General features: G+C 41.1%; 1 protein-coding gene across 4 annotated transcripts in view; it reads right to left on the bottom strand.

The window, feature by feature from the left end:
• Positions 1 to 19589, bottom strand: part of LOC130344234 (serine/threonine-protein kinase Nek6-like) — a 211918-nt gene that overhangs the window by 24877 nt on the left and 167452 nt on the right. For all 4 annotated transcript variants that reach the window (XM_056554405.1, XM_056554403.1, XM_056554406.1 and 1 more), the window contains one exon: positions 8297 to 8391. In XM_056554405.1, coding sequence (XP_056410380.1) covers positions 8297 to 8391 — 95 coding nt within the window. The remainder of the gene's footprint in view (positions 1 to 8296; positions 8392 to 19589) is intronic.

The raw sequence follows: 19589 nt of genomic DNA, 5'->3' as shown, positions 1-19589 counted from the left end.
TTTTATGGGCTTCCTCCTATTCACCAAAAATGTTAGATTAGTTGGACTACTGTGAAATTACCCCTGGTGCATGAGGGCAAGAGACAGGGAAATTAGAGTGTAAGCTCCATTGGAGACTGGGACTGATGCGACTGAGGACAATGCTATGGGATATGTTGACACAATAGAAATTGGGCTACTTTCCATTGCACGCCGTTGAGAACAGCCGTTAAGTTCTCTTTTTTTTTTTTTTTATTCCTTTAACAGCTGTTATCTGGACAGGGCACAATGGGCAACAATGGGTCCCGATGGATTCCATTATAGTCAATGGGGTCCGTCAGGTGCCGTTGTTTTGTAGGGGGAGTAGCGGAAGAAAAAGACGGCACTTGCAGTATTTTTTCCTCCTGCTATTCTCCTTAGGTTTCCCGACAGCCGCCACACTGCCATGTCATAACGTGTGAAAGGGGCGTCACATGAATAAATTAATAAAATGGACCCAATTATAAGTAAATGGGATCTGCCATGACCAGTTTTAGGGTGTATTCACAGTATCCTGTGTATATTCGATGCACAGGATTTTAGGCTGCAGATTTCAGTTTAAACTAAATGACTGAACACAGCTTTAAATCTGCTGCTTCAAATCCTGTGCATCAAAAATGTGCATGATACTGTATGTGTGAATAGACCCTTAAAGTGCATACTTCAAAGCTATAATATGAAGGGAAGCCATGACACTATAGTGAAAACAGAGTAAACGGAACTCCATGTGTTTTAATGATTGAAAAGTAGGGTCCCAACCCCAGTAACAGTAAGCCAAGATACTACACATTCAAACATAGTTTGCAAATTCAGAATATTTATTTATAAAGTCACCAAAATGTATACATTTGATGCTTCTGACCAGGCTTGGCTTTTCATCAGATGCTGACTGGCTATTAAAGAACAGCATCAGAGAGAGTGCACTTCCCTTCCTTTCCTACATTCCCAATAGTGCCTAAACATCTCTGATGTCCTTCTTTACTAAAAGTTATCAGCTGAAATGTCTGAATATATGTATTTTTCTAACCCCAGTAAACAGAATCTTAAAGGGGTTAGCTCAAGATAAAAAAGGTATCACTTTTCTACAAGGTAGAGTATAAATAGATGGTTGATGGGGGTCTGACCACTGAGACCCTGAAATGATCATGAAAACAGAAGTCACTTGTCCCCCTGAGTGAATGGATCAGCAGCATACATACTCGACCACTGATTCATTCGCTCCCTATGGAACTTTAGAACATTGCCAAGTTCAGCACTGAGCAATGTTCAGAACTCCCATAGACAGTGAATGGGACTGCCACTCAATCCACTCAGAAGGACAATTGATGAGTGGGGCTCCCTGTGGTCAGACTAGTTACCCCCTATAACTTTTAGCCTGGGGGTTTACCCCTTTCAATGTGTAAAATTGTGAAAGAACCCTTATCACAATTTGGAACAACATTGCTATGATCATGGCGTCCAATCCAATATGTTATGGATGGTGTAGAAATTATGCTGTATCAAAGAAAACATATTTTTTATCCATTATAGTAGAGCACCGAAGCAAATGAGTTAAAAGTTTCTTTTTTTCTCTTCTTTTATGGTCCTGTGTCGTAGAGGCACGCAGTAAGGGTTAATTTCGCCTCCAGGTTCAGTAAGCAAGCAGCAGCATGTTCCCACTGTGTCCCAGCTGCTTATTAAACCATTATGTGATTGGAGAGCTCCTTGTCACTGTCCTTCACTGTCACCCCCCAGCACCGAGCCGTACTGCGGCCCATCCTAATGAGCTTATACTGGGTAATTGTTGATATTATCCTGTTTTGCTGTAAGCGGCGTGCGCTGCTCAGCTTGTTTCGGGGCCTTTTCTTGGCCGATGTTTAATGCCTCTCGTTAGGATTTTAATAAGGGATTATTTGATAATTATTCTGCCCTTCCTTCCTTAGGTTACATATTCTGTTCATTACTATGCATTGTGACATGGATACAATGCAGAATGAGTGTCCTTCCATGACAGACATTAAACCCCTATTGTGACAAAAGGAAGAGAAAGAAATCATTGCATGTCCACAAAGACCATTAGTGACACACACACACACACACACACACACAAACTAAACATCTCTTTGTAACAAAAACTTCACTGAATTATTTACAATGTACAAACCATACGCAGAGTGTTTCGATGAGCATTACATGCTGGCTATTGTGTTGCTATTCGTCTCACTCTTCAGAGGGAGAATAACGTGGAAAAAAAATAGCGTAGGCTCCAAATGATGGAACTGTCAGGTGGCCAACATCAATATCATCATCACCCTAATTCCACCCTCACAATCCAGGAGAAATCCATCCCAAGGCTGTGTACACAGCAGATATAGAGCTGCTGCAGATACACTTCTGAGCACTAGAGGGTAATATAGTGCCCTTCAGCATTCCCGCATTTATTGTTCTACGAGTTATTCTGTTATGTGGCTTCTGCACTTTTGGCCGAAACAATCCCAAACTCAGCGTTCCCCAGCTGTTGCAAAACTGCAACTCCCATGATGCCCTGACAAAAGCTGGAAAGCTTTAGATTGGGAAACACCACCCAACTTAAGCAGGGAGGACAAGGATCACAGCAGAAAGCTGGTATGCTGCAAAATTTAAATCTCCTTAGTTATTCTATAATAGAAGAATTATTGGGAACAGAAGAGGGACGAAAGGTTACTGCATTTAAAGTGGGAGGAAAACTTTCATGGAGTCTGTAATAGCAACCAAATTGGTTGTTACACAGCTTTCTATATAAAAGATACAACAACAAAAAAAAAATCCTAAAAAAAATTACCTATATTAAATGATTAAAAATTAATATACATTGGAGCAATAAAGTCTTGGATTTTAAATCCCCACCGATTTACAGAAGCCAGAGCCAAAGTCAAGGTGTGTTCAAAGCAAAAGCAGGGGTGTGTCCAGAGCCAAATTAACAGTAAGTCCATAGCCTAAGCAGGGGCGTGCCCAGAGCCAAATTAACAGTAAGTCCAGAGCCTAAACAGGGGCATGCCCAGAGCCAAATTAACAGTTATGTCCAGAGCCTAAGCAGGGGCGTTCCCAGAGCCAAATTAACAGTAGGTCCAGAGCCAAATAAGGGGGCATGCCCAGAGACAAATTAACAGTAAGTCCAGAGCCTAGCAGGGGCATGCCCAGAGCCAAATTTACAGTAGGTCCAGAGCCTAAGCAGGGGCATGCCCAGAGCCAAATTAACAGTAAGTCCAGAGCCTAAGCAGGGGCATGCCCAGAGCCAAATTAACAGTATGTCCAGAGCCTAAGCAGGGGCGTTCCCAGAGCCAAATTAACAGTAGGTCCAGAGCCAAATAAGGGGGCATGCCCAGAGACAGATTAACAGTAGGTCCAGAGCCAAATTATAAAAAATATTGTCAATAAAATGGCCTTTTATTAATGGCCTTTCCTCAGAATGATGTGTCAGGTTTCCAGTAACAAAACTGTGATCACTGAAAAAGAAGTCGCTGGCTCTAAACAGTTCCCTCATTTTGGATATCAGAAGACCATTTTCGCCAGGCAGATCATTTCAGCTGTGTTCCTTCTTTAAGAGATTTACAAGTTATGACAATTTTGTACCATATACCATCAGTCAATAATCGGTGAGGGGTCCAAGGGCAGAAGGTCCCAGCGCTTGTAAGGAACAACAGCCTATTTGGATTTTTCTTCACTGCACCTCACCATTTTAGTTTTAAGTTCCAATTTTCCCTTTTAGATCTTGCACCAAACAACCTGCAGTCCTGTGTAAAATAGCATAGAACCAATCCGTTGTGGACTTCAGCTCTGCTACATCTGACCCTCACAGACACAATAATATGCTCATATCCTCCACCAGTGTCATATACATATCTGCAGAAGGTGCTGAATGAGTGGCAGATTAAATTACAAGACCAGATGAATCCTCCAGTATACTCCACATATTATCCTAATCTTGAAACGCTTTGGCTGCAAACTGGAATAGGTTGTGCCAAATTTTAATAGTGCCACATAGGATTTAAAAAAAAAAGGACCAGGGTCACGGAGAGTCTGGAGTCTTCCAAGATGTAGGAGAAGGGCAGATCGGGTGAACCATGTGGTTTTTCACATGCCACCTCATTTTCCATTTCTATATGTCTGTGTGCTCACTCATGTGGGAGATTAAGACACAATGTGCGTTCAAGGACTGGACTATAATCAGTCTTGATCTTATAACTATTCTATGTTTAAGCAACAATCGCTATAAGTGACTATGGAAGTCGAAATAAACGCACGTTCTGTTTAGCATTCCAATCTAGAAAATGTTATGTCTCATAAATCTTGAAAGGGGTTAATTAATATTACATCACAGTGGTCGTCAATTGTGCTTTTGCGTTAAAAAAAAAAAGCCCTAAAATCTGCAAGGCTGCAAGACAAAGTCAAGTCACAAATAGTCGGTCTTACATTTACTTTGATCCGGCTGAACATAGTGACCTAAACCTCAACAAAGGAAGCCTCATAAATTCTGACTTTAATAGCGAAGTATTTAGAATTGAGGAGAGAGAGACTTCAGGCATTCTGTGTGGTTCCCTAATAAGTGTGTGTGTGTGATGCCGCATTGGGGCTACATTTTGACATTTTGATTAGAACAATTACAGCTGAACGGCTAGATACCCAAACATAAATGGGCCCACCACTCGCCCGGCTGGTTAAGGGAAATTAGGAAGTGCTGTGTTTTTGGATGTACACTGCCCGTCTTGTTAAGGCCAATAAAGGCATCGCTCGTAGCAAGACAAGGAAAAACTTATTTTTATCTCGGCTGATTTATCTAGATGACAGACTCCCCCAAATCAGAGATAACATGCCATGCTAAGGTGGGGGCGAGGGGGTGCCATTAACATTTGCGACTGGCCATGGAGCTTGTGGGAATGACAGGGAGATGTAACATCTATTGGAGTCAAGTGGAGTAAAAAGGAAGCGGTGCTCTGTTCAGACACCAAAGACTGTTAACCCAGCATATTCCGCTGATACTATCAATGCAGCTTGTGCGTCCAATGCAATGTTTCCCAACCAGTGTGCCTCCAGCGGTTGCAAAACTACAACTTCTAGCACACCTGGACAGCCATAGGCTGTCCCGGCATGTTGGGAGTTGTAGTTTTACAACCACTGAAGGCACACTGGTTGGAAAACACTGGTCCAAAGTAACTCTAAATGGATTATTTGATCATAGTGTACCTATTTAAGTGGATCGTAATCCAATCTGGGACGCTTACACCCACATACTATGAATTGGCTTAGCAATATATAATATAATAAGTATTATAATACTTGTATACACATAAATATATATTATATATATTTATACACACACGCATATATATATATATATATATATATATATATTTATACACACACATATATATATATATACACGCATACATATATAATAGAACCAAACACACTTCTAAAAATGTATTGGAAATCTTATGAAGATTAGTTTTGTAATGGTCAGGGAAGTTATGATGTATTAGGATGATGTTCTGTGTAACGTATAGTCTATGTTTAGATGCATCAACATTTAAAATTAGAAAAAAAAAATCTGAAAAGTGTTTCACATAATGATTGTGAATATATTATTTATTATTATCATCACCATCATTCATGTCGTTATCCATTAGTTCCTCAGACTGAGAAATAGACTTGAGAAAGACCATGAGCTTTCCAGGCAGGACACAAGACAATTCAGGCAGCTGCCTAGAGACAGGTCTGACAGCCATGGTTGACCACACTGGCTTTCCAGGCTCTTGTAAACACTACCAAGTGCTAGTAGCACATATTGTTAGCACCAGCAGCATTGCCACTAGCATTTTGCAGGAAAAGATGGTTGCCAGTCCTTAACAGCGAGTACGTTCAACCATAATATTAAACCCATTGACAGATGACGAGAATAACATGGCTTTGAAATAAGCCTGTCAAGACAAGGGGTATTTTAGGAAGCAAATGAATAGTCTGTTATTGTGGTTGACGTATTGGAAGCAGAAACAATAGTGTAAAGAGCTGCACGTTTGACTGGGGCCAAATTGTAATGGTTAGACAACTGGGGCACGGCCTCTCCTAAACAGCCAGTCTGGTGGGGTGTTCCCAGTACAGAGTGGTAAGTACTTATTAAAAATAGTCCAAGGATAGACAACCTGTTAACTGGTAATAGCTGACTACCGTAGTCTAAACAGCTAGAAAAGGTCCTGATCGCTACAATAGAAAATGGTCACAACACAGGGGGCTTTACAGCTGTGCATATCAGTCAAAGTGTCCATGTTAACCCCTGCCCACTGCCAAAATTCATAGTTGACATGTATCAGAACTGGAACATGAAGCAATAGAAGAAGTTGGCTTGGTCAAATGAATCCAAATTTTGTTTACATCATGTGGCTCACCGAGTGCGTGTTTGTTGCTACTTTTGGGAACTGATGGTGCCAGAATGCACTATGGGATCAAGACAAGCCAACAGGGGCATTGTAATAATTTGACCAATGCTATGCTTTAAAACCTTGTGTGGCAGGCATCTAGGTGGCATTACCTAGAGACAATGGCCTCTTTTGGCAGGATACTGTGCCTTAAACTACAAAAAAAAATTCAGGAATGGTTTAAAGCCTATTAATCATAAGTCTGATCCATGGAGGCCGCACCTCACAACCTACAAGACTTAAAGGATCAGCTGGACACCATCAAAAGGTATCATAGATTTAATGCCTTGAAAGGTCAGAGCTGTTTTGGAAGCATAAGGGCAGTGGCATATATAGGAGGCGGCCCCAAAGCAAATATTGAAATAAGCCTATGGTTTTGCCCCCCAGGACAGGGAGGTCTGCTATTTATTTCCCCTTTCTTTCCATGACCCAATGGTCAATACCCCGTCCATTATTTGCAGACAATGCAGTTCCCTAGAGAAAGGAGTTCTGCACAGTTTCATACTAAAATAAATGGGGCTAAACAGGATAGGGCCCCCTCCCTCCCAGGGTCCCATAGCAGCTGCCTGGTCAGCCACTATGGTATATAAGCCCTTGCATGAGGAGGAATGATACATTGAGGAATGATGATTAGGGAATGTCCATAAATTGTGATCTTTACTATGTGTAGGATACAAGAAAGGGTTTTGGTAATATTCTTTTATAAAAATAAAAAAAAATTCTAATCTGCTGGAGTATTTCATATTTATGGAATTATCTTTTTGACTAGTTTGGTGCAGGAGATGCCTTCTGTTCTACCTTTAATAGATACAATTTTGGAGATTACTCATTTTATATACAGGGATTTGAACTGTGACCCAGCCTGACCTTTGGATATGACCACCTGAAATGTGGAGCAGAAGTCAGCACCTTGACAGGTTTACGTGCATTACAAATCCAAATAAGAATTGCTGATTAGGAGTCCACTGAAAGAATGTATTTCTATTCCCCATCCATAGCAGATGAGAATTCTTTATAGGTGGAAGCTGAGTGTCGTACAAACAGATTATTCATGAAACGTGTTAGGTGCAATTAAGTGTAACAGCTGCATGGCTTGTACACCACCATCTGGATTTGACTTAGAGCCATATAGCATTTAACATGCAAACATCAGCCTATTATAAGATCTCTGCACCAATAAAGGGAAATAAAACCTGTGTCTATGTTTGTGTTGGATGGCCTCCTGGTGAAAAAAAGATGGGTAACAGAAGTCAAGAAACTGCTCAGTGTATTAATGTTATTGCTGCCAAGACAAGGGGTGGCAAAACATTGCAATGTACTCATGCCTGTTCTTCCTCTCTTACTGCAGCAAGTAACTAAATGTTCCGAATGCTGGGGAGTGGAATACCCCTTTAATACCATAAATAGGGCCAGGAGGGCCATTTTGAGAGTTAACGAGTCAGGTCTTCTGGTCACCAATGACAAACCTGCATACCAGTATAGACCCAGTAATGTGATGCAATCTGCCACTGGCTGTAATAAACAAGCATAACCAGAAATGTATATGACCCCAAATTGGCTTAACTAATTCCTTGTCAGACTATATCTGCTCTTACAACTACAATATAGTAAAACAGAACATGGGAAACAAATAAAGGTCTATCTTTATTTTTTTGTAATATAGTGATGCTGAATTTAGTCCAAGGAGCATTATTTTAAGGACTGGTCTTTTATTTCTGCCCATTTGTCATTCCTCTCTATACTGTATACAAAAACAAAATCAGGCAACATGTATTTTAGTACAAGATCCGAAGACTACAATATATACGGTATGTGTGTATGTAAAGTTTACATTTAACAATACTCACTTCATATAAGAGGCACCCCAAGGACCAAATATCGGACTTGAAATTGTAGCCATTTTCATGTATTCTCTCTGGGGACATGTAATAAGGTGTTCCCACTGCAAAAACAAAAAATAAGACATAATACAATTAGATAGGCTTGTACGATCAAATGTCCAATGTGGGAGGAAAAGCGTGAGATAAAAGAAAGAATCTCGTATGATTTCATCTCCAATAGTAAACATCTCACACATACCGCACAATAAGTGGAATAAACATTTGTCATCGCTACATTGCGTTCCTAAAAGTTGCTATTATTCTGCCTTCTACAACATCATTATACACAAGAGCAAACTGACCATGTTATGTATGGAAAAAGAAATGTCAGATCCAACCAGGCAAATAATAGTGGTCAAAACACAATACTGCTGCAGCATAACAAATGTTACATTTCCAAGAAAAGATGTTAAAAAACACAAAAACCACTAGGTAGATCAGAGAGCCCAAGGGAGCTGGATTTATGGGGGGACTCCATCTTCACAGATCTAAGTCTGGGGGAGGCTGAGCTTCTCGGAATGTGTGTGGGATCAGTGAAGAAAGAAAGACCTGCCTGACATGACTGATGCTCATTAGTCCAATAACATCCATATTTATGAGAGGGATTAGCACACATGATGGACAAATGTCTGCATGCTACCACTGCGGAACATGTAACCAGAGGGGCCAGGCGACACCGAACTGACGACAGATAAGCCCGACACAACACATGTATCCCTATGTTCTCCAAGAGTGGTTCACGGCTTACCGACAAATAATTACTCCCTGTGGGGCATTATGATCTTTTCTGGGGTAATTAAATGACTGTAAGCCACAATTCTAGATGCCATATTGCCATTACAAAATGATTAATTTGCTTTCATCAGATACTGATATCGGTTTAGGTGTACTTTTGCATCTAACAACAATAACCTTTAGGAAAATGCTGCTAAATGTATTAATGGAGGTGAAGAGACAAAGTTCCCACTATCAGATGGTAATCTAGGTTACAGCAAATGAACTCTAGTATGGAAAATGTCTATTTAATTGTAGACAGTAACCATGCTACCCCAGGTATTTTGTCCAAATGCATACACACACTATATATATATATATATATATATATATATATATATATATATATACACACATACGTACACAGCAAATGACCTTTAGGATGAAAAATATCTATTTATGCTACCCCAGGTATAACAAATACACACACTATATACAGTATAAATATATATATATATGTGTGTGTGTGTGTGTGTGTACACACACACACGTACACATTCACATACACTATCTCTTAAAGTAAGTCCACCCCTCGCATTTTTGTAAATATGTGTTTTCATGTGACCACACTGAAAAAATGACCCTCTGCTACATTGTAAAGTAGTGAGTGTACAGCCTGTATAAGTGTTTAATGTTGTGTCCCCTCAAAATAAATCAACACAACCATTACTGTCTAAAGCTTGGCACCAAAAGTGAGTGCACCCCTAAGTTGAAATGTCAAAATTGGACTCCAACGTACAACAAAAATAGGGAAACACAGCCGCACATCCACCATTTGTATTTTGATCTACTTGCTTCTCAGAAAAATTTCAAAAACTAACAGGTTGTTTTACATTTTGATAAAAAAGTACAAGCCCACTCGCCACATCAAGGCCACCTAGTCAGAGTGGGTCCCTAACCTAACACTGGCATAGCACCGGAAGGCGACCACTGTCTCTGTGACACCAGGTCCACAGGGGGAACGACTCAGTGGCCAGGCAGCCCCACTGCTGCACAACCAAGCCCAAAGCATCACAGAAACAATGGCCGCCACAGAGCAGTGTGGACACCTTGTGAAAATAAGTTTATTTTCTTCTCATAGGACCACAGGACATGGTTCCAGTAATCCATGTCCTTAGTCTGTTTGTCTTCAGCAATCTGTTTGCAGGCTTTTTGTGCATCTTTAGAAGAGGCTTCCTTCTGTGATGACAGCCATGCAGACCAATTTGATACAGTGTGCGGCATATGATCTGAGCGCGAACATGCTGACACCAAACCTCTGCAGCAATGTTGGCAGCAATGAACACCTACCATGTGCTCCCTACCAGAGGGCTGGGAGAATGCTAGGAGGAAACCCATATGCAGTTTCCTGCTAATTAAAAATGCCTGAGCCAAATGGGTGGAGTGGAGTGCTGGCCATGTAAGAAGGGAGACACTACAATGTACAACAAAAATAGATGCTTTGTCTGTGGGATGGATCATTCCCCCTGTGGGCTTGGTGTCACAGAGGCAGTGGTCGAAGCCCGGCGCTACGCCAGTGTTAGGTTAGGGACCCACTTTAAATAGGTGGCCTTGACATGGCGAGTGGGCTTGTACTTTTTGATCAAAATGTATACTAACAACTTGTTAGTTTTTGAAATTATGCTGAGAAGCAAGAAGATCAAAATACAAATGCTGGATGTGCGGCTATGTTTCTCTATTTTTGTTGTACATTTACAATTGGCCTCAGTTACTATTTTCCTTCCCTGTGTCATGTAACTTGTTAGTGTTACAAAGTCTCGGTTGTAAGTGTGGAGAAGGTGTCTTAATTTTGGTGTTCTTGCTCTCTCACACGCTCCAATACTTGTCAATGAAAGTTCAACATGGCACCTCATGGCAAAAAACCCTCTGAGGGTCTGGAAACAAAGAATTGTTGCTCCAAATAAAGATGGCCTAAGCTATAAGAAGATTGTCCAGACCTTAAAACTGAACTGCAGCATGGTGGGCAAGACCATACAGTGGTTTCATATGACAGATTACACTCGCCATGGTTCCCCAAAAAAGTTGAATGCACGTGCTCAGCGTAATTTCTAGAGGTTACCTTTGGGAAATTGACGTATGATTGCTGCCAACATTGCTGCAGAGGTTTGGTGTCAGCATGTTCACGCTCAGATCATATGCCGCACACTGTATCAAATTGGTCTGCATGGCTGTCATCACAGAAGGAAGCCTCTTCTAAAGATGCACAAAAAGCCTGCAAACAGATTGCTGAAGACAAACAGACTAAGGACATGGATTACTGGAACCATGTCCTGTGGTCCTATGAGAAGAAAATAAACTTATTTGGTTTAGATGGTGTCAAGTATGTGTGGAGGAAACCGGGTAATGAGTACAAAGACAAGTGAGTCTTGCCTACAGTCAAGTATGGTGGTGGGAGTGTCATGGTCTAGGACTGCATGAGTGTTACTGGTACTGGGAAGCTACCCCAAAAAGTGTAAAAAATTTGTTTTAATTAATAAACATATTTGGTATCACCGCGTGCGTAAATGTGCAATCAAAATATAACGTTAATTATCCCATATGGTGAACGGAGTATACACAAATAAAAAGTCCAAAATTGCTGCTTTTTTGTCACATTTTATTTAAAAAAAAAAATTAATAAAAAGTGATTACAAAGTTAAATATAAGCAAAAGTGGTACCTATAAAAACTACAGATGACGGCGCAAAGATGAGCCCTCATACTGCCCAGTATACGGAAAAATTTGAAAGTTATGAGTGGTCAAAGTAGGGCAATTATAAACATACTAATTTTGTTAAAAGCAGGACGATTATAGAAAAGCATATAACATGGGTATCATTTTAATTGTATTGACCCACAGAAGAAAACATGTCATGTTTACCGTAAAGTGTACAGCGTGAATAAAAAAAACCTTCAAATATTTTCTAAATTGTTGTTTTCTTTTCAATTTCCCCACATAAATAATATTTGTTTGGTTGTGCCATACATTTTATGCTGAAATGAGTGATGTCATAACAAAGTAAAATTGGTCATGCAAAAAATAAGCCCTCATATGGGTCTTTGGATGGAAATGTAAAAGAGTTATGATTTTTAGAAAGCGAGGAGGAAAACACGAAAATGCAGGACCAAGCCCATGTTAACCTTAAAGGGGTATTCCAGGCCAAAACTTTTTTTTTATATATCAAGTGGCTCTGGAAAGTTAAACAGATTTGTAAATTACTTCTATTAAAAAATCTTAATCCTTCCAATAGTTATTAGCTTCTGAAATTGAGTTGTTGTTTTCTGTCTAACTGCTCTCTGATGACTCACGTCCCGGGAGCTGTGCAGTTCCTATGGGGATATTCTCCCATTATGCACAGCTCCCGGGACGTGACATCATTATTGAGCAGTTAGACAGAAAACTTCAGAAGCTAATAACTATTGGAAGGATTAAGGTGTTTTAATAGAAGTAATTTACAAATCTGTTGAACTTTCTGGAGCCAGTTGATATAGATATAGATATATATATAAGTTTTTGCCTGGAATACCCCTTTAAGGACCAGGCCAATTTTTTCCTCCTCACCTTCTAAAATCCATAACTCTTTTATATTTCCATCTACAGACCCATATAAGGGCTTGTTTTTTGCGTGACCAATTGTACTTTGTAATGAAACCTCTCATTTTACCATAAAATGTATGGCGAACCCAAAAAATTGAAATGAAAACCACAATTATGCACATTTTGAATGGTTTTGTTTTCACACTGTACACTTTACGGTAAAAATGACATGTGTTCTTTATTCTGTGGGTCAATACGATTAAAATGATACCCAGGGCTAGATACTTTTATATTTTTGTACCGCTTAAAAAAATCTAAAACTTTTTGTACAAAATCAGTAATCTCAAATCGCCCTATTTTGACCACCTATAGAGATGAGCGAACTTACAGTAAATTCAATTCGTCACAAACTTATCGGCTCGGCAGTTGATGACTTTTCCTGCATAAATTAGTTCAGCTTTCCGGTGCTCCGGTGGGCTGGAAAAGGTGGATACAGTCCTAGGAAAGAGTCTCCTATCCTAGGACTGTATCCACCTTTTCCAGCCCACCGGAGCACCGGAAAGCTGAACTAATTTATGCAGGAAAAGTCATCAACTGCCGAGCCGAGAAGTTCGTGACGAATTGAATTTACTGTAAGTTCGCTCATCTCTAACCACCTACAACTTTTTAATTTTTCCGTATATAGGGCGGTATGAGGGCTCACTTTTGCACCGTCATGTGTACTTTTTATCAATACCACTTTTGCATATATAAAACTTTTAGATCATTTTTATGACATTTTTTGGGAATAGAATGTGACTAAAAAGTAGAATTTTTTGACTTTTTTTATTTTCTACATTTACACCGTTCACTGTACGGGATCATTAACATTATATTTTGATAGTTCGGACATTTACACACGCGGCAATACCAAATACCAAAAAATTTTCCACTTTTTTTTTAACACTTTATGTCCCCATAGGGGACTATCTAAAGCAATCATTTGATTGATAATACTGTTCAGTGCTATGCATAGGGCATAGCACTGATCAGTATTATCGGTGATGATCTGCTCTGGTCTGCCCGATCTCCGACCAGAGCAGAAGACCCCAGGAGACGGACGGAGGTAGGTGAGGGAAACTCTGTCCGCCATTACAGATGATCGGATCCCCGTGGCAGCGCTGCGGGCGATCATCTATTTTAACATGTGCACTGCCGAAGATGCTGTGATCTGTACTGATCACGGCATCTGCAGGGTTAATGGCGGACATCCGCGCGATCGCCGGAACCTGCCGTGTATGGTGCGAGCACCGCTCCGATGCTCGCGGTCATACACAGGGCGTAAATGTATGTCCTGGTGCGCTAAGTACCGCCGCACCAGCAGGACGTACGTTTATGTCCATGGTCGTTAAGGGGTAAAAGGGGTACTCCACTAGAAAACTTTTTTTTTTATCAACTGGTGCCAGAAAGTTAAAAAGATTTGTAAATGACTTCTATTAAAAAATCGTAATCCTTCCAGTACTTATCAGCTGCTGTATACTACAGAGGAAGTTATTTTCTTTTTGAATTTATTTTCTGTCTGACCACAGTGCTTTCTGCTGACACCTCTGTCCATGTCAGGAACTGTCCAGAGCAGGATAGGTTTTTAATGGGGATTTGCTCCAGCTCTGGACAGTTCCTGACATGGACAGAGGTGTCAACAGAGAGCACTGTGTTCAGGCAGAAAGGAAATTAAAAAAGAAAAGAACTTTCTGTAGCTCAAACAGCAGCTGATACCTACTGGAAAGATTAAGATTTTTTTAAGAGAAGTAATTTACAAATCTATTTAACTTTCTGGCACCTGTTGATTTGAACAAAAAATGCTTTCCAGTGGAGTACCCCTTTAAGACTAAAATGGGCTTGGTCCTTAAGGGGTTAAAAACACAGCTTCTTTATTATAAATCTTCAAGGTACATCGGACATAGTAAACAGTGACGCGTTTCGACTTGTTAGCCAAGCCTTACTCATAATGTTTAGGTAGCTATACACAGGCTATAGCGGTCAACCAAATGTTAATTCAGACAACAGCTATCTCTCCTGATCCCTCCATACACTTGAATGTCGAATTCGGCCGAGTGCTCGTGTTCTTAATGGAGAGAATAAGCCGCAGCCAGATTCTTATGGCGGCAGCTTACCTTCTCGAACACAAGACGATCAGGCAGTTCATATCTTACATGCCTGATCCTTCTCTCCCCGATAACATGTAACGGAAAAGAGTCAAGAAGTCCCCATACACATAGACAGTCAGCTGGACTTTTTGAAAAAAATAATCTATTGTAAATGGGAGCCTTTAGGTGTGTGTTCACTGTATAAATATAACAATCATCATAAAGTTTTCACCTAGATTCTACACCAAATTATGTGTCACATCCAACAACAATACACCTATTATGTATGCAATCGGCATTTCGAGAGCCCAATTCACATGCAACTGGAAATTTTCATTTTCAGTCATGACAGTGGCGCCTATTTTGGCTGCTCTACTGACTGACAATGGGGATAATCCTCCTGTGAATCTTCCGTATACCTACAGTAAATCCGCAGCATAAATCTCAGGCTCAGCCTTAGCCTTTGGTTTCTGCCGCAGAAACACACGTTGGGTTTTAATCCGTCATGTGAACATAGCTTACAGAAATCCTTGTACCTGAGAGGAGACAGTGAATGCATCTCTCCCCTGACTGATGTAATCACAATGTGTAGAAAAGCAGGCAGCAGAAGGGAGGCTTCTTGTATGCATAAAGGACAGGGGGATAGACATGGTTCGGCAGCAATATGCATGATATGTATATTTATTATTGTGAAATCCTGTGCTCAGAATCCTGAACACGCCATTGCATACATAGTAACTGTGGTCATACATGATTCATTGCCTTTATTGTTATGTACCTGGTATTCTCTCTATACAAGGTTCTGGATTATTATGCATGTTAATAAACGTGTGTATTGCTGCAGACCTTTGCTCAGCTACACAGCCATGAATGCGTTACCCTTTCATATCTGTCTGGATTACCGCTCTGACTGATGTGCTCAGGATATAGGGACTTTGACTTGTGGAATCCCGGTTCCTTCTCATTAATATAATAAGTGCAGCTGTCGCAGGACATCACATCATTAGGTGGACACCATCATATTTTGGTCTCATTCCGCCTGACGTGATCTTAATAGGGCTTGATGTGGTTTTTTTTTTCTCTCTTTATTTTATAAAAATATTTATCCAAATCATGTGCAGATAGACATCTATACATAGAGAGGCAGCAGTGCCCCATGTGAAGATGGACTGAGGTCTAGATGTGTGCAGTTTAGATACAATTCACTGAAACAGAACGTAAGGGTATTAATTTGACTTAAAAGAAACCAACTTAATCAAAATATTTCACAATGTGGCGTTTATTAGTGCATTTTAACAGGAGAAATTAACCGCCATGGATCAGCTTGTAAATTGAGGTGTACTGTGGTTACATCGTATTTTTGCAAAAGCAAAGATTTGACTATGACAAGTGACCACACCCTTACTGAACTGAGGGGGCGCCAAATATAATTTTGCATAGTTTATTATGTGCATTAAAAAGTTTATGGATAAAGCCATTTATTGCTCTTATACTCTCTTGATACACGGGGTAGATAGTGGTCTATTCTGTTACCTTTATACAGTCACTATCGGTAAAAAGGTAAAATCATTACCAAAAATGAGGTCAAAGGAAACCACTAGGGATACAGTGGGTGAAGAAAGTAAAAGCCGACACTACGGTTTGGCTAACGCTCGCCATACATATTAATTAAATGCCACAGTCACCTTTAACCACTTAAGGACCAAGGATGTACACGTACATCTGTGTGAATTTCGATGCCCGCCGCGCGGGGACCGGACCAGGGTGACTGCTGATATCGATCAGCAGGAACCCCGTGCAAATGTCCAGGGGGTCATCAGATCCCCTCATGTTGACAATCGCCGCAAATCGCCAGTGAATTCACACCGGTGATTTGCTGCGATTACGAGTCATATGGGTCTCCGGTGACCCGGAAAATAAGGGGGATCGGGGTTGTCCAAGACACCCACGATCCCCCTGAAGGGATAGGAGTGAGATGGCAGGGGTGCCACCCCTCCTATCCCTGCTATTGGTCGTATACAAGTGACGACCAATAGCCGATCGGGGGCGGGGGGGTTAACTTTCGGTTTCCCCGTTCTGCCCACCCACAATAGGCTGGGCAGAACGGGGAAACCGATGAGGACCGGCGCCGAAGTCCACTTACCCATCGGAGGCAGCAGCGGGCGGCGATCGGTGGCAGAAGAGGACGGCGATGCAGCTCCCTGGATCCTAGAGAAGCCGGTGAGTTGCCTAGCAATATCTGGAAGGCTAAAGTTTAAGACCACTATACAGTGGTCTCTAAACTGTAGCTCTCCAGATGTTGCAAAACTACAACTCCCAACATGCCCAGACAGCTGTTTGCTTTTTGGGCATGATTGGGTTTTGCAACAGCTGGAGGGCCACAGTTTGGAGATCACTGTGCAGTCGTCTCTAAACTGTAGCCCTACAGATGTTACAAAACTGCAAATCCCAGCATGCCCAAACAGCAAACGACTGTCTAGGCATGCTGAGAGTTGAGGTTGCAAACCTCCAGCTGTCGCACAACTAAATCTCCCAGCATGCCCTTCGGCGATCAGTACATGCTGGGAGTTATAATTTTGCAACAGCTGGAGACACACTGGTTGTAAAATACTGAGTTAGGCAACAAGTACCTAACTGAAGGTTTTCCAACCAGCGTGCCTCCACCAGCTGTTGCAAAAGTACAACTCCCAGCATGCACGGTCTATCTGGGAGTTGTAGTTTTGAAACAGCTGGAGGTTTGACCCCCCCCCCCCCCCCATGTGAATGTACAGGGTACATTCACACGGGCAGGTTTACAGTAAGTTTTCTGCTTGAAGTTTGAGCTGTGCCAAATTTTTCGCTGCAGCGCAAACTCCTAGAGGGAAACTCACTGTAAACCTCCGCCAGTGTGAATGTACCCTAAAAACACTACACTAACACAAAATAAAGGGTAAAACACTACATATACACCTGCTAAAACTGCCCCCCCCCCCCCCCCAATAAAAAAAAAATTTATTGTATGGTAGTGTTTCCAAAATGGAGCCTCCAGCTGTTGCAAAAACAACAACTCCCTGCATTTTTGGACAGCCACAGACTGTCCAGGCATGCTGGGAGTTTAGCAAAAGCTGGAGGCACCCTGTTTGGAATCACTGGCGTAGAATACCCCTATGCACTCCCTAATTGAGCCCTCAAATGCGCATGGCGCTCTCTCACTTCGGAGCCATGTCGTATTTCAAAGAAACAGATTAGGGCCACATATGGGGTATTTCTGTACTCGGGAGAAATTGCACTACAAATTTTGGGGGGCTTTTTCTCCTTTTACCCCTTATGAAAAGGAAAAGTTGGGGGCTACACCAGCCTGTTAGTAGTGTAAAAAAAATAAAAAATGTTACACTAACATGCTGGTGTTGCCCCATACTTTTTATTTTGACAAGCGGTAAAAGGAAAAAAAAGACCCCCAAAATTTTTAACACAATTTTCTTGAGTACGGAAATACCCCATATGTGGGCGCAAAATGCTCTGCGGGGGCACAACAAGGCTCAGGAGTGAGAGTGCACTATGTACACTTGAGGCCTAAATTGGTGATTTGCACAGGGGTGGCTGATTTTACAGAGGTTCTGACAAACGCAAAATAAATAAAAAAATACCCACATGTGACTATTTTGGAAACTACACCCCTCACGGAATGTAACAAGGGTATATTGAGCCTTAACACCCCACAGGTGTTTGAAGAATTTTCATTAAAGTTGAATGGGAAAATGGAAAAAAAAAATTAAAAAAATTTCACTAAAATGCTGGTGTTACCCTACATTTTTCATTTTCACAAGAGAAAATAGGAAAAAAAAGCCCCCCAAAATTTGTAACCCCATTTCTTCTGAGTAAGAACATCCCCCATATGTGGATGTAAAGTGCTCTCCTGGCGAACTACAATGCTCAGAAAAGAAGGAGCACCATTGGGCTTTTGGAGAGAAAATTTGTCCGGAATTGAAGGCCACCTGTGTTTACAAAGCTCCCATGGTGCCAGAATAATGGACCCCCACATGTGACCCCATTTTGAAAACTACACCCCTCATGTAATGTAATAAGGGGTGCAGTGAGTATTTACACCCCACAGGTGTCTGACAGATTTTTGGAACAGTGGTCCGTGAAAATGAAAAATGTAATTTTTCATTTGCACAGCCCACTGTTCCAAACATCTGTCAATCGCCAGTGGGGTGTAAATACTCACTGCACGCCTTATTAAATTCTGTGAGGGGTGTAGTTTCCAAAATGGGGTCACATGTGGGGGGTCCACTGTTCTGGCACCACAGGGGGCTTCGTAAACGCACATGGCCCCTGACTTCCATTCCAAACAAATTCTCTTTCCAAAAGCTCAATAGTGCTTCCTCCTCTACTGAGCATTGTCGTGTGCCAGCAGAGCACTTGACGTCCACACATGGGGTATTTCCATACTCAGAAGAAATGGGGTTACAAATTTTGGGGATAATTTTCTCCTATTACCCCTTATAAAAATGTAAAATTTAAGGAAAAAACAGCATTTTAGTGAATTTTTGTTTCCATTTACACATCCAACTTTAACAAAAATTCGTCAAACACCTGTGAGGTGTTAAGGCTCACTCTACCCCTTGTCACGTTCCTTGTGCAGGTGTAGTTTTCAAAATAGTATGCCATGTGTGTTGTTTTTTTTTTTTTTTTTTTTGCTGTTCTGGCACCATAGGGGCTTGCTAAATGCGACATGCCCCCCAAAAACCATTTCAGCTAATTTTGCTTTCCAAAAGCCAAATGTGACTCCTCCTCTTCTGAGCATGGAAATATTTTTTTTTTCATTTACACATCCAACTTTAAAGAAAAGTCGTCAAACACCT

This window comes from Hyla sarda, unplaced genomic scaffold (assembly GCF_029499605.1).
Source record: "Hyla sarda isolate aHylSar1 unplaced genomic scaffold, aHylSar1.hap1 scaffold_71, whole genome shotgun sequence".
NCBI lineage: Eukaryota > Metazoa > Chordata > Amphibia > Anura > Hylidae > Hyla > Hyla sarda.
Note: the sequence above shows the minus strand (reverse complement) of the source record. Positions and strands in the feature narration are given on the sequence as shown.